We start from the raw sequence: 16,071 nt of genomic DNA on the forward strand, positions 1-16,071 counted from the left end.
GGCTGAAGGCCCGGTGAGGATATGGATGGCTCACTGGTGATCTGAATGCAGTGATGGCTGCAATGGGCCTGTATGGCCTGCTGCAGCTTGGACTGTGTAAAATGGCACCAAAATCTGGCGACTATTGCATATGGACTCAGTGGGCTGTTTCTATGCATGGGGTGCTTAATCGGGATTTGCCTTTACATCTGGCAATAATCTCTGATTTATTTGCAAATAACATATTTCACTGTACCTTGGTACAATAAAAGAACCAATGAACCATAGAACTGATTGTGGACTTTGGAAGCGGAAGGACGAGGATATACAAACCTATCTTCGTTGGCAGGACGAAGGTGGAGAATCAAAAGCTTCAAATTCCTAGGCGTACATGCAGTAGAGAACATATTGACTGGTTTCATCATGGCCTTGTTCGGCAACTCGAACTCCCAGGAATGAAGATTTCAAAAAGTGGTGAACACTGTCCAGTCCATCATGGCTACTGCCCTCCCCATCATCGAAGGGATCTACAAGAGTCACTGCCTCAAAAAGGCAGCCGGCATCATCAGAGACCTGCACCACCCTGGCCACGCTCTCATTTCACATGCCATTGGGAAGAAGGTATAGCAGCCTGAAAACTGTAACATCCAGGTTCAAGATGGCACAGTGACGCAATGGCAGAGTTGCTACCTTACAGCACCAGAGACTCGGCTTCAATCCTGGCCATGGGTGCTGTCTGTATGGCATTTGTATGTTCTCCCTGTTACTGCACGGGTTTTCTCCAGGTGCACCGGTTTCCTTCCACACTCCAAAGATGTGCAGGTTTGTAGGTTAATTTGTAAGTTGTAAAAATTGTCCTAGTGTGTATAGGTTAGTGTATGAGGTGATCGCTGGTTGGAACGGACTCAGTGGGCCGAAGGGCCAGTTTCCACACTGTATCAATAAGTAAAGGAGCAGCTTCTTCCCTACAACCATCAGCCCATTAAACACTACAACCTCCAAACAGGCTCTGAACAATGTAGATATGGGTGCATTATCAAACCGAAGGTAGATACAAAATTCTGGAGTAACTCAGTGGGACAGGCAGCATCTCTGGAGAGAAGGAATGGGTGATGTTTCGGGTCGAGACCCCTTTTCGGACTGAAAGTCACAGGAAAGAGAAATGACAGATATAGACGATGATGTAGAGAGATAAAGAACAATGAATGAAAGATATGCAAAAAAGTAACGATGATAAAGGAAACAGGCCATGCTTATCTATATATTATATATGTAATATAAAAACAAACAGAAATAATTATTTCTAAACAAATAAGCAAACAATAATAGTGCAAATGAAAAATTATGCTCCCAAACCTATATACATATTTTTGCTGAACATGTTTGTGTTTTACAGAGTACTATGTTTATCTTGTATCTTGTGGTCATTACTTCCAAAGAGTCCACCAGGGACTATACTGGAAGTATCCTGTACCCACTAAGGACAATTTTTTAACACTATCCTACACCCATTGGGGAATTTTTTTTTCACATTTACCAAGCCAATTAACCTACAAACCTGTTTAGATATCTGTTATGCTGCTGCAAGTAACCTTAATTGTCCCGTTTCAGGATAGATGACAGCAAGACACTCTAGACTTGACCCTTGGGAAACGAGCTGTCAAGCTGGGAGGACCAGTGCTATCCCACAATGCCGCTCGGCGGCCGCGTTCGAAGACGTCGGCGTGGCAACGGCGGCCGCGTTCGAAGACGTCGGCGTGGCAACGGCGGCGGAGTGGGCATGCGCAGTGGGCCGGCCCGGTTGAGTGAAGCGGCGGAGTGGGCATGCGTAGTGGGGCGGCCCGGGCTGTGAGTGAAGCGGCGGAGTGGGCATGCGCAGTGGGCCGGCCTGGGCTGTGAGTGAAGCGGCGGAATGGGCATGCGCAGTGGGCCGGCCTGGGCTGTGAGTGAAGATGCGGAGTGGGCATGCGCAGTGGGCCGGCCTGGGCTGTGAGTGAAGCGGCGGCGGTCGAGGTGGATGATGAGGAGGTCTCTGGCAGTTTTCCTCAGTGCCATCAACAGAAGGACCATGAAGCTTATGATCTTGCTCGCACTGCTCGCCTACGTCGTCTGTGAGTTGCCGCTCCGGCGCCTGAATAGTTCGAGTGTGGAAGGAAGCATGGGTCGGGCAGTCGGTCGGAGGATGGGAGAGGGGCTGAGGGGGAGAGATAGTGGTGGTGAGGAGAGGGCTGCAGCTCAGAGCCTCAGGCAGAGTGTGGAGGAGCGCAGGGACTAGAGGGTGGAGGATGCTTGGGGACACGGAGCGCCGGAGGACAGCCGTGGAAATTAATTGAATTGAATTGAATACTGTATTGTCACATGTGACAAGTCAGAGTGAAATTCTTTGCTTGCAATTGAATGCAAATAGTTGCCCATAAAGGGCCGTTACGAAGTATAAATAATGTGAATGGATAGTTGTAAGTTTAAAGAGCAGGGTAGTGTCAGGGAGCCTGAGCGTTCTTACTTCGTGAGGGGGGTTTTGGGTGGGTTGCTGGGAATGGTTTGAGGCTGGAGTTTGGGGTTGTGTGGTGGGTTATGGAATTGATGCTGTGGGTTTACAGGGTAGAAGAGGCTAAGAATAAATGGCAGGAGGTCGAGGTGAAATAACTTTCAATCTGTCCATCTTTTCTGCTGTTGCACCGTGATAAAAGTTTGTTTCATGACTTTTATAAACCTTATTTTGTGTTAAATTGTGTGTGTGGGCACACAAAGGTAGGAATTCCCAATTACCATGAGAAATGTGATTGTTCTTCTTCATAACTAATAAATATTTACTTGGCAAAGAAAATGTAATTTCCCTACAGAAATGTTATTAGTTTGTGCTGCTGATAGCTATTTTAGTATTGGTGCTGATGTTTATTTATGTGAAATTAGCGTACTGTAAAGGCTTTTGTTTGGAAAGTGAGATATTATTACCAAACTAGTTTTGACATTTTCTGAAAGATTGTACAAAATGTGGATAATGGTACGCTTTTTCACATTAATTCAGTGCCAATGTTAATTGTTCAAACCTAATTACCCCTGAACTGAGGAGGTAGTTCAGAGTTGACCATGTTAGTAGGTTCCAAATTGCATGTGGGTAAAACCTGGCCTCTATCCATATATCTGCCCAAATATCTTTTTAAAGTTGTAATTGTATCCATTTCCTTTAGCAGCTCATTAAATCATTATTCTAAGTTTATAAATGACTGAAACCTTAGCATTGATCTTTGCAGTCCCCCAATATTTACAACCAGCTGATTGAAACTAACCCCATTGACATGTGGAAGATATCAATTTACATAGCAAAAATACTGTCAGAATTCTTAAATTCAAGGTGAAATGCTCAAGGCTACCGTTGGAACTAAAAAGCATTTGGCATTATCCTGTTTTACACCAATTACGTATATTAAGTTATTTTAAACTATTTGGTGAAGACAGAAACATAGAATGTGGAAATATTCCAACACAAATGCACTGCGATACCTTTTGCCAGTTTAAGAACACTTCTTTTCCAAGCCTTCTGATGTAATGAACAAGCCAAGATGATATAAAGGCACAATGCCTTTGCGAACTAGAAAAATATGGGTTCTTCTGAAATTGGCTGTTGATTGAGAAATATTTTTCTGAGATGTCAATGAATCACAGTCAACTGGAGGTATGCTTGCTTAATCCATTATATTCTCAAACTAATAATAAATGGATATGACATTAAGGCAAATTTTGGAGCTGCAGTCCCATAAACCTTTGGAATGTGAGAGGTGTAGGAAGGAACTACAGGTGCTAGTTTATACCAAAGATAGACACAAAATGCTGGAGTTACTCAGCTAGTCAGGAAGCATCTCTGGAGAAAAGTAATAGGTGACATTTTGGGTTGAGACCCATCTTCAGAATGTGAGAGGTATTTGCTTCAGAGCAACCTATTACTAACAGTGTATGTGCAAGTGCAGAGAAATGTCAATTTCTATTCTTGGTTCATTTTAGATTTTGATTAGTTTATTATGTCATACACCAGGATGCGATGAAATTCTTTGTTCACAGGAAGTTCACAAAGTAAGCAGTATATGTGCAGTAAATATAAGTTCAACCTGATGTGGGTGGCACAGTGGTAGAGTTGTTGCCTTGAAGCACCAGAGACCCAGGTTTGATCCTGAGTACAGGTGCTGTCCGTACGGAGTTTGAACGTTCTCTCTGTAACCTCATGAGTTTTCTCCAGGTGCTGCGGTTGCCTCCCACATTTCAAAGACATACGTGTTTGTATTGGCGTCTGTAAATTGTTCCTAGTGTGTAGGATAGAAGTAGTGTATATGGGTGATTGTTGGTCGGCGTGGACCCTGTGGGCGCTAGTGTGTGTTTCCACGCTGTATCGCTAAACTGAACAAACTAACAATCACAAAGCCGAGAACATAACAGCAGAATTGTGCGAGGAGAGTACTTGGTCCATTGCAGGTATTGACCTCCCCACCATCAAAGATAAAGCATTGTTTCAAGAAGACAGTTAATATTGTCCAAAACCCAATCACACTGGTCATCTCGCTTCAACCATTGGTAAAAAAGTACAGAAGCATGAGGGTTGTTATGTTCACTAAAAGCTTCTTTCCATCGACCATCAGGTTCTTTAACATTTATTCACAAAATGCTGGAGTAACTCAGCAGCTCAGGCAGCATCTCGGGAGAGAAGGAATGGGTGACGTTTCGGGTCGAGACTCTTCTTCAGACATTCTTCTTTAACATTCCTCTTTTAACTACGTCAACCCTGCCAAACCACTACAGACTGTAGTAATATGGTTGCCACACCTTTTTTATTTTTTGCACTGTCATGGTATAGTTTTTACTTGAAATAACTGATAATTCATTTTATTTATTGCTGGGTGCATCTAATATGCCTGCAAAGCTGCAGCAAGTAAGGATTTTATTTTTCTGATTCATGTCAGCTTCGTATAACAAATAAACACTCTTGTGACTTCATTGCAGCGCAAAATCTGAGTAGTGCGATAATGGAAATGTCAATTGAACTAGAGTTAAAAGTAAGTTAACGTGGCAACACCTCAGGAATGGGTTGTGTGATTCATGTGATGGGTTCAGGAGTCTGATAGCAGTCAGGAAGAAGCTGTTCTTCCGTCTGGATGTCTGAACGTTAAGGCTCCTGTATCTTCTCCTAGAAGATGGAAGGGAATGACCAGGATCATGGGTATTCTTGAAGATACCCCCAACCTTTCTGATGCATTGCACCATGAAGCTGGTCAGGATGAAAGCAAGTGACGAGCCCATGATCCACTTTGAAAACATCCTAAACAACTTCACAGCAAGTGTATTATCAAACAAGGTTGATAAAGGCATTCAAGATGCGAGGAAAAATAATCAAAAGTGTGGTCAAAGAGGTAATTTTTAAGGAGGTCTAAGTGAAGCAGATGTGCCTGAGAGATTTAATGAATAAAAGGAACATGCATTACAGCTATTCACCAGGTTACATTTGGTTTGTGGACAGTTTGAAGGACTTTACTGTTGAAAAATACAGTAAAAGTATAAGAAGCTAAAGTATTGATTTGCAGCAATCATCTCAGGGATAGGAACCATGGGGAGGAACGAGAGATCCTGTGACCATTTTGGCTGGAGCAAAGAAGAAAAAAATGTTTTTCAAAACTCCTGTTTGGATTATGTAAATAATTATTTCCTGCTGTTGGGGAATAAAGGGCATGATTTAGGATGCAAAATATTGGCAAACTGGATCCAAAATTGGCTTTTTGACCATTATCTCCAGGGACCTTAAATGGGAGGTCACCATCGACTCCACAGTCAAAGAGGCCCAACAGAGGATGTACTTCCTGCAGCAGCTGAGGAAACACAATCTGCCACAGGCAATGATGGTCCAGTTTTATAATGCCATCATAGCCTGTCCTTACCTTCGCCATCATGGTCTGGTTTGGCTCAGCCACCAAGCATGACATCCGGAGGCTGCAGCGCATCGCTCGATCAGTCGAGAAGGTTGTTGGCTGCAACCTTTCCCCCCCCATCGACGAACTGTACACTGTAATGGCCAGGAAGTGAGCGGGCAAGATCATCTCTGACCCCTCTCACCCTGGCCACAAACGTTTTGAAGCACTTCTCTCGGGAAGGCGACTCCGGACTGTCAAAGCCACACAGCCAGACATAAAGACAGCTTTTTTCCAAGAGCAGTAGCTCTACTCAACAACCAAAAGTCTGTAGCCTCCTTTTACCCTGGTATTTTATTTCATTCTTCACATGTTTAAATTATAATGTTTTATTCTTAGTTGATTATTGTATATCGTGTTATTACTTGCGACCAAAGCACCAAGGCAAGGCCATTGTATGTATACATAATTGGCTAATAACATTTATTCAATTCAATAAGTAGAGGGAAGCGGTTAAGGGGTGTTCTTTTGACTGGATGTCTCTTGTGAGCAAAAATGGGAGAGGCTAGACTTTAGAAAGCATGGGGGAAAGTGTGTACCTAGTTCATGTTCACTTTATTTTCAAGGTTGCCATAGAAACTTAGAAAATAGGTGCCGGAGGGGGCCATTTGGCCCTTCGAGCCAGCACCGCCATTCATTGTGATCATGGCTGATCATCTACAATCAGTAACTTGTGCCTGCCTTCTCCCCATATCCCTTGATTCCACTAGCCCCTAGAGCTCTATCTAACTCTCTTTTAAATTCATCCAGTGAATTGGCTTTCACTGCCTTCTGTGGCAGAGAATTCCACAAATTCACAACTCTCTGGGTGAAAAAGTTTCTTCTCACCTCAGTTTTAAATGGCCTCCCCTTTATTCTTAGACTACTGTGTCCCCTGGTTCTGGACTCCCCCAACATTGGGAACATTTTACCTGCATCTAGCTTGTGTAGTCCTTTTATAGTTTATGTCTCTATAAGATCCCCTCTCATCCTTCTAAACTCCAGTGAATACAAGCCTAGTCTTTCCAATCTTTCGTCATATGACAGTCCCTCCATCCCAGGGATTAACCTCGTGAACCTACGCTCAATAGCAAGGACATCCTTCCTCAAATTAGGAGACCAAAACTGCACACAATACTCCAGATGTGGCCTCACCAGGGCTCTATACAACTGCATTTATTCACAAAATGCTGGAGTAACTCAGCAGGTCAGGCAGCATCTCGGGAGAGAAGGAATGGGTGACGTTTTGGGTCGAGACCCTTCTTGAGTTACTCTAGCATTTTGTGAATAAATCGATTTGTACCAGCATCTGCAGTTATTTTCTTATACTATCTATACAACTGCAGAAGGACTTCTTTGCTCCTGTGCTCAAATCCTCTCGTTATGAAGGCCAACATGCCATTAGCTTTCTTCACTGCATGCCCGACCTGCATGCTTACTTTCAGTGACTGGTGTACAAGGACACCAAGGTCTCGTTGCACTTCCCCTTTACCTAATCTGACACCATTGAGATAATAATCTGCCTCCTTATTTTTGCCACCAAAGTGGATAACCTCACATTTATCTACATTATACTGCATCTGCCATGCATCTGCCCACTCACTCAACCTGTCCACGTCACCCTGCAACCTCCTAACATCCTCTTCGCAGTTCACATTGCCACCCAGCTTTGTGTCATCTGCAAACTTGCTAGTGTTACTTCTAATTCCATCATCCAAATCATTAATATATATTGTAAATAGTTGTGGCCCCAGCGCCGAGCCTTGCACCACTCCACTCTCCATTGCCTGCCATTCTGAAAAGGACCCGTTTATTCCTACACTTTGCTTCCTGTCTGCCAACCAATTCTCTGTCCACTTACCATTAACTTGCCACTTCGGAACCATCAGTTTCTGTGCACTGATGTAATCGGAAATTATAATTTCTGAGCATTTAATATACATAATAACAAATGAAATAATTCAGCACATAGAAATTGCCTTTTTGACGCAGTTTTTTGAAGCATTGCATGTTGATCATACAAACGTTTATTCTTGTGTTCCATCTTTGTGAGTCAGCTACATTTATGAAACACGACCAAGTGGACCCGTTGGGCCCATTCCTCGTAGAGGGGGGACAGGGAAGGGGAGAGGGTGTCGTCATTGAGTGAGCCCTATTCGCCCCTCTCCCTCTACCTGACCCGCACCTCCCTCCCTCCCCCACCCCCACTTTCCCCTCCCTCCCCCACCCCACTTTCCCCTCCCTCCCCCCACCCCCACTTTCCCCTCCCTCCCCCACCCCCACTTTCCCCTCCCTCTCCCCACCCCCACTTTCCCCTCCCTCTCCCCACCCCCACTTTCCCCTCCCTCTCCCCACCCCCACTTTCCCCTCCCTCTCCCCACCCCCACTTTCCCCTCCCTCTCCCCACCCCCACTTTCCCCTCCCTCTCCCCACCCCCACTTTCCCCTCCCTCTCCCCACCCCCACTTTCCCCTCCCTCTCCCCACCCCCACTTTCCCCTCCCTCTCCCCACCCCCACTTTCCTCTCCCTCTCCCCACCCCCACTTTCCCCTCCCTCTCCCCACCCCCACTTTCCCCTCCTACTCCCCACCCCCACTCTCTCCTGCCCCCCACTGTCCCCCTTCCCCGCCCACCCCCAATGTTCCACCCACCCCCTCCTCCCCGACCCCCACTCTGCCCCTCCTCCCCCACCCCCTCTCTCCCACCACTCCCCACCCCCAACCCCCACCCCCAACAATAAAATAATTTTTTTGTACCTGGAGCTAGGTTATTAGAAGAAGAAAGTATGGATTAAAATTAAAATTCCTGAACTCGAAAGTATTTGAGGGATTGTTACTGGATCTGTTGGATTTTTCATTATACCTTCTGAGATGCCTGATAGAAATCTCGCCCTATGAACACAGCAAATTCCTTAAGCTTTCATTGAGAACATAGATTGAAAATATCTATGGTGTAATTTTAGAAACTTTATTATTGGAGCATTATGGCTAGTGGGATTTTTTGAAAAATGTACACTGAAGTACAAATTTTACCATTCATTGATATTCTTTTATACTAAAAGTAACCTCTGTTTTTCTATTGCAGCTGTGTGGGGAAACTTTGTCACAATGAGGTAATGTATAGTTTGGAACTATTTTCCTGCAGTTCTGCTGAATACTATTGTTTGCCTTAGTAGTTTTGAATATAGCCTATTCCAGGTGCATGAAAACATGAGAGATTTAAAATATGAATTAAAAATTATTGGTTATTATATTTGGCAAATAAGCTAATTTAACTTTTGGTGTGCATTATGCTAAGTTTCTCAAATGTTCTTTGGACAACTTGTAAGTTATGCATTTGGATCAAGGGAAGGCTATTGTAAATTAATGCAGTTTGTATTTTTTATCACATCACCAAATGGTAAAAATGATTTAAGATTTTGAATTAGACTTGTAAAATTCTGAATGTTTTGTTTCATCTATAAATAGTATTGTCTAATTTTGCCCAATGTATTAGCCAAGTTACAACATTCCAGGATTAACTTGTGTTGCTATCTAATGTATTGGAACTCTTCATATTCTAAAAAAAATAGGAGGGTGTGGAACAAAACCTGAAAATTTCAGCAGCTGAGGAAGGAGGAACAATAAATGTTTGAGATCCAAGTCACTTTGTTGGAATTGGGAAAGCAAAGTAAAACAAGTTGGTAGATTAATGAGAGCAATTAGAACAGTGCAAAACAGGAACAATTGTGAAATTCCTCACATTCCTCAAATGTGAGGAGACATTTGACAATGTCTGTGCCAAACTTGAAGCTAAATTAATTCCTTTTGCCTGCACATGATCCATATCTTTCCATCCTTGCTTATTCATGTACCTGTCTAAAAGTCGCTTAAATGCCACATTGTATATGCCACATCCAACATCCCTGCAGATATAAAGACAGATTACAATCAAAACTAAGGTAAAACTAGTTGGAAAGTTATCAAGAGATGAAGTATTGATATCTTTCCTGAGAGACAAATGGTGGGCACCTGTTTAGGATTTTCAATGACCAGAATCTTCTCTGTGTAGTGATGTTGGCTGATATACTTAATACCTATTTAGATGTTTTAAAAAACAGGAGGAACTCATCGGGTCAGGAAGCATCTGTGGAGGGAAATGGACAGACAAGGTGAGGAGGAGTGACAAGAAAATCAATGGAGATGGTAACAAAGGATAGAGGTGACATCGTGACAAAAGGGTGATAAGGAAATAAGAGGAGGTGTGAACTGTAAAGTTGGAGCGAGGTATGAAAGTGGGGAAAGGAAATGAAAGGAGAATGTGGCACCCAGGGTTGAAAGGAATGAGAAGGGCAGAAGGAGGGGAAAGGGACAAGGTGATGGACATCTTATGAGAAAGGTGTGTGCGGAACACTGGAAGCTCCGGGCCATCCTTGTGAACTGTATGTCTTTCCATAAAGCAGGATCCCTAATTGTGCTTAATTTTCCCAATGTAAAGGAGATCACGAGTACCAAAAGCAGAGCACTAAATTGGAGATAGTGCAAGTGAATCACTGCTTCACCTGGAAGAATTGTTCTCTTCCCTGAACTGTGGGAAGGGAAGAGGTAAAAGGACAATGTTCCATTTACCTAGGAGGAAATTGCAATGTGAAGAATGGATGAAGGTGGAAGAGCAAATCAGATGGCCACAGAGAAAATGTTTCCTTTAAAATTCTGAAAGGGGAGTGAAAGGAGAGGAGAGAATGTGTTTAGAGATGACATCTTGTTGAAGTTCATGAAAATTACAAGGGATGATCCATATCTAAACAATTTCCTAATAAATGTACTGCGTTTCGTACCAAACACAGATTCAGTGTAGGATATTTATAGGTTATTTCTGTTCCGCCTGCTATAATGACCCCGAGTTTCCAGTTGCCATTCCACTCCACCTATGATCTTTGTGTTTGGTTTCTTACATTGTTCCAATGAAAAGCTACAGAAGCATGCGGAACAACATCTTGCCTTCATATTGAGCAAATTACAGCCCTCAATTCAACTCAATGTTGAGTTCATAAACTTCTGATAACCAGTCTTTCTGGTTCGTCTTATCTGACTGGTTCGGATATGGGTGTGTCAACCTGAATTATTAATCCAGTGACACAAGAATCTGTCGATGGTGAAATCTTGAGCCAAAGACAAAATGCTGGAGGAACTTGGCAAGTCAAGCAGCATCTGGGGAGGACGCAATGTGTAAGAAGGAACAGCAGATGCCTCACTCGTGTCTCCTCGGTACCCTGCAGCTCCCCCCTTGCTCCCTCTCCCCCTAGTCACAACAGAGACAGAGTCCCCCTAGTCCTTGCCTTCCAACCCATCAACTGTCGCATACAACATATAATCCTCCCAAATTTCCATCACCTCCAACAGAATCTCACTATTAGCCACATTTTCCCATCTCCACCCCTTTCCGCCTTCCGCAGAGACCATTCCGTCAGCAACTCCCTGGTTAACTCCCATCTAAACCACCCCCTCCCCAGGTACCATCCCCCGCAACTGCAGAAGATGCAACAGCTGTCGCTAGACCTCCTCCCTCAACTCTGCCCAGGGACCCCGACAGTCCTTTCAAGTTAGGCAGAGGTTCACTTGCACCTCCTCCAACCTCATCTACTGTATCCATTGTTCAAGATGTTGACTCTTATACATCGGCGAGACCAAACGCAGACTGGATGATCGTTTCGTGGAACACCTTCGTTCAGCCCATGTGAACCAACCTGATCTCCCGTTTGCTGGACACTTTAATTCTCCTTCCCATTCCTACACAGACCTTTCTGTCCTTGATCTCCACCATTGTTAGAGTGAGGCTAAACACAAATTGGTGGAACGGCATCTCATATTTCGCTTGGGCAGCTTGCAGCCCAGTGGTATAAATATTGATTTCTCCCACTTCAGGTAGCCCCAGCATTCCCCCTCTCTCTATCCCTACCCCACCCAAGTTGCACCAGCTTCTCATTTTCTCCCTACAAACAGCTTACAATGGTCTGTTTCCTTTATCATTGTTACTTTTTTGCATATCTTTCATTCATTGTTCTTTATATCTCCATATCACTGTCTATATCTCTTCTTCCCTTATCAGTCTGAAGAAGGGTCTTGACCCGAAATGTCACCCATTCCTTCTCTCCAGCGATGCTGGCTGTCCCACTGAGTTACTCCAGCTTTTTGTGTCTAGCATCTGGGGAGGGACTGGACGTGACATTTTGGATTTGGATCCTTGTGCAGAATTTGACCCGAATTCTTATCTGTCCATTTCTCCAAGATGCTGAGTTCCTCCAGCATTTTGTGTTTAATTCACAGTTTTTCCTTCCACAAATGCTGCCTGACGTGTTGTGTATTTTCAGTTTTTATATATTTCCTTAATTGCATTTAAATTGTTTTTTCTCATGACAGATCTCTGCAAGAAGAAAGTGAACAAAAAATTGAGAGAAAAATAGAGGAGGTCAGTCAACTGACTATTAATCATGTTCTGTTATTTTGTAAGTACCAGAGTAGAAAATATTGCTCAAACCTTGCCATACTGATCGAAAAAGACTAATCATCAGCTTTGTGCACTGGTTTGTGCTTTCCAAAGTTCTTAGTTAAAAAATACTCGTCTAATTGTTCAGATGGTGTAATGTGCCATTTACTGCACATTAAGGCTTTCTGGAAACTAGAGTAATTTGCAGATGAGAAGCGGTAGTGCTGACAGGATCCCTTCCAAACATTAGCCCCCTAACACAATTGGTTACTAACTTTTTTTTAATGAAACTAACATATGTGGTAGAATTCAGTTTCTCAATTTGCTATGGCAGCAATGGTGTGCTAGAATCTGCATCAAGAGCCTTTCACGTTTGTTATTCTCGTTTTTGTTCAACCTAAGAGCCTTCAAAGTGACCTTTTGCCTGCTGTACCTGACCCATTTCCTCTTTCTAACTTTGGTTCTTCACTTCAATCTTTCCCACGTGTTACATTTGAAGCCTGCAGTTATCTGGATGATATGTTGGTGAAGATTACTGCAATGTCTTTCTATAATTTTAGAGAAAGTGGTTAATTGAAAGTCAGAATGTTTCATATAAACACTTTTTGATCTGATTCCTCAGAGCTCTTGGATATCAAAAGGGGTGCTCGGAATAAATGTTTCCTTCCTTAGTTCAAGATTATCATGGAAATGACTCATGGGTACAAGGAATGGCCAAAATGCCAGATTGTTTGCTGGTGAAAATCAGTATAAAACATGGGCATATAATGTTAGCACAGAGGTGGACATTGTACGTACTTTTGCTAGGCCTTTGACAAGGTGCCGCATGGTAGGTTAGTCTGCAAGCTGAGAATGCACAGGATCCAGGAAGAGCTAGCTAATTGGATATGTAATTAGCTTGGTGGTCAAAAACAAAGAGTGTTGATGTAAGATTGTTTTTAGACTAGTTCAGTTCAGAGATGCAGCGTCTTTCGGTCTACCGTGTCTGCGCTGACCAGCGATTCCCGAACACTAGCACTATCCTATGTACTAGGGACAATTTACAACCTTTACTGAAGCCAATTATCCTACAAACCTGTATGTCTTAGAAGTGTAGGAAGAAACCAGAACACCTGGGGAAAACCCATGCGGTCACGGGGAGAACGTACTAACTCAGTACAGACAGCGCCCATAGTCTGGATCAAACCCAGGTCTCTCGCTGTAAGGCAGCACCTCCACCACTGCGCCACTGTTCCGCCCTTAGGCCTGTGGACTAATAATGTGCCACAGGCTCCAATGCTGGGATCATTGTTTTTCATTTATTTAAATAGTTTGGATGAGAATATACAAGGCATGGTTACTGAGTTTGCAAATAGGACTAAAATAGGTGGTATCATAGACAGTAAAAGAAGACCATCAAAAATTGCAGCAGAATGATAATCGGTTAGGTAAGAGGGCAGAGGAATGGCAAACGGCGTTCAATTCAGTTAAGTACAAGGTGTTGCAGTTTGGAATGTCATAGTGGACAGTAGGTCCCTGGGAAGTGTTGTAGAACTCAAGGCCCTAGGAATATAAATACATGCAACTCTGGAAGTAGCATCACAAGTAGACAGGATGGTGACAAAGGCATTTGTCACACTAGACTTTATTGTACAGGGCATTGCTGATGGGTGTTGGGATGGTATCTTGCAGTTGCACAAGATGTTGATGAGGACACACTTAGTTCATTGTGTACTGTTTCGGCTATCCTGCTATAGGGAAGATATTAAGATTGTAAGAGTGCAGAAAAGTTTCACAAGAATATTGCCAGGACTTGAGAGGGGGAGTGGTTGGGTAGGCTAGGTCTTTATTTCTTGGAGCTTCGGAGGTTGAAGAAACATGTGATAGTGGTGCATAAAATCACGAGGGCATAGTTAAGGTGAATATTCACAGTTCTACTCCCAGATAAGAGGAATCACAAACTAGAGCAAATAGGTTTAAAGTGAGAGGGGAAAGATTTAAAGGATATCTGAATGGCAACAGCTTCACCCAGAGGACAATATGTATGGAATGAGCTGCCAGAGAACATGGTTGCACAAGGCACAATAACAACATTTAATAGACATTTGGACATGGACAGAAAAAATTTGAAGGTATTTCGGCTAAAAGCAGGCAAATGGGACTAGGCGAGATGGGCATCTTGGATGGCATGGACAAGTTGAACTGAAGGGCCTGTTTCCATACTGTGTTATTCTATAACTTTATGGTGCTATATGATCCTTAACATTTATTCAATTCTACTGCTAAACAAGAAGGAAGACTCTCACTGCATGCCCCATGTACTAAAATTATACTTGCCTTTGTAAATAGGTTTTGTATAATATGAAAGATTTCCGACTACATCTTTGAAATGTGGCATGTATTTTATACTGATGGTATGATTTAGCCCAAAGTGAAGAGTGTTGCAGAAAACTACCTTTGTGAAATTATCATGTTTTCACAAGGGGAATGGTGAGCTTACTATGCGACTTATGTTGACGCATTTTCATCTTTCAGGCCTTGATGCCCTTGAAGGAAAAAATTAGAGAAATTGAAACAAGGTAAACAGTGATTCCATTTGCTTAGATTCGATTATATGAACTAGACTGAAATTAAGTACAGTGAAATATAAATGCTGTCCTAAACTATTTGGTCTGAGGAGCCTATTTCTAGAAATTTGATTTGAAATCTTAAGTTGCTCCATTTCATGCTTTTGCCTGGAATGTAGCAATGTTAATTAATGTTAGAAATAATGCTGATTGACAATAGGAGATATGATAGGGCTGATATTATTTCAAAATATTGTTCTTCTCATGCTATTTCTGAATTTATGCCCTTGTAATAAATCATTATCAGTGCTTTCCATGGCACTTTTACCTATCTTATTGTTAACAAACAGCCTTGACATTCTTTCAAATTTTAATTCTTAATTCTCAGAACTCCTTATATATTTGCAATTCATTGACTGGTGCTTTAGAAGTAGAGATTTAGAAATTAAATGGCTGATCTTGCTTTTCTACAGATGGGAATCCTTGCAGATCCACTAATTACAGATACTGTTTTTTGGTAAATTTTAGCAGGTGAACTTCAATGTTGTATGACAAATATATTCAGGAACCAAGTACAATTCTATCATTATCAATTACATTCTTATATTAATTGGGACAGCTTAAAATATCAGTAATAGTTTTCATGTTTCCAACAGTATGTTACAGAAGTATCCGCCCGTAAAATTCCTTTCAGAAAAGGATCGTAAAAGAATTCTAGTAAGTCAATTTTTTATTTCCTATTTTGCTATTAAGGCAGTTTATTAAATATAAGTTAATATATCTTAAAATGTCCGTTTATTTTTCCACTTTAATTGAGAGCAGATAGTAATGAAAATATTTCCAGGAAACAATTTATTATTACAGGGAACCCAGTTTGCATCCATGCTAAATTTAACTGATAAGATGATTTGATTGGTGTATGCTCTTATAATTGTGTAGTCTGCATCATTAAATGGTTGATCAAGAGGTTACAAAACCCTCTTTGCTATCTGCTGTCTGTGTCCCTCTCAGACGCATTCTGTCACTGGAGCACAGGCTTCATAAACAGGTTTTAAACGTTTTTGTGCAATCAGTTCAGTTTAGTTTATTGTGACTTGTACCGAGGTACAATGAAATGCTTTTTGTTGCGTGCTAACCAGTCAGCAGAAAGAC

General features: G+C 42.3%; 1 protein-coding gene across 5 annotated transcripts in view; it reads left to right on the forward strand.

Moving 5' to 3' along the window:
- Positions 1 to 1,884: 1,884 nt before the first annotated feature.
- uxs1 (UDP-glucuronate decarboxylase 1) overlaps positions 1,885 to 16,071 on the forward strand; it is a 47,712-nt gene continuing 33,525 nt past the window's right edge. The window contains exons 1-6 of one of the 5 annotated variants that reach the window (XM_078402569.1): positions 1,891 to 2,090; positions 8,993 to 9,020; positions 10,008 to 10,058; positions 12,307 to 12,355; positions 14,888 to 14,931; positions 15,558 to 15,636. In XM_078402569.1, the coding sequence (XP_078258695.1) occupies positions 1,997 to 2,090; positions 8,993 to 9,020; positions 10,008 to 10,058; positions 12,307 to 12,355; positions 14,888 to 14,931; positions 15,558 to 15,636 (345 nt within the window). In that variant the 5' untranslated portion in view covers positions 1,891 to 1,996. Of the gene's footprint in view, positions 2,091 to 8,992; positions 9,021 to 10,007; positions 10,059 to 12,306; positions 12,393 to 14,887; positions 14,932 to 15,557; positions 15,637 to 16,071 lie in introns of all 5 variants that reach the window. The other 4 variants (XM_078402570.1, XM_078402573.1, XM_078402571.1 and 1 more) reach the window with 4 other exon arrangements.

Source organism: Rhinoraja longicauda, chromosome 7 (assembly GCF_053455715.1).
Source record: "Rhinoraja longicauda isolate Sanriku21f chromosome 7, sRhiLon1.1, whole genome shotgun sequence".
Lineage (NCBI taxonomy): Eukaryota > Metazoa > Chordata > Chondrichthyes > Rajiformes > Arhynchobatidae > Rhinoraja > Rhinoraja longicauda.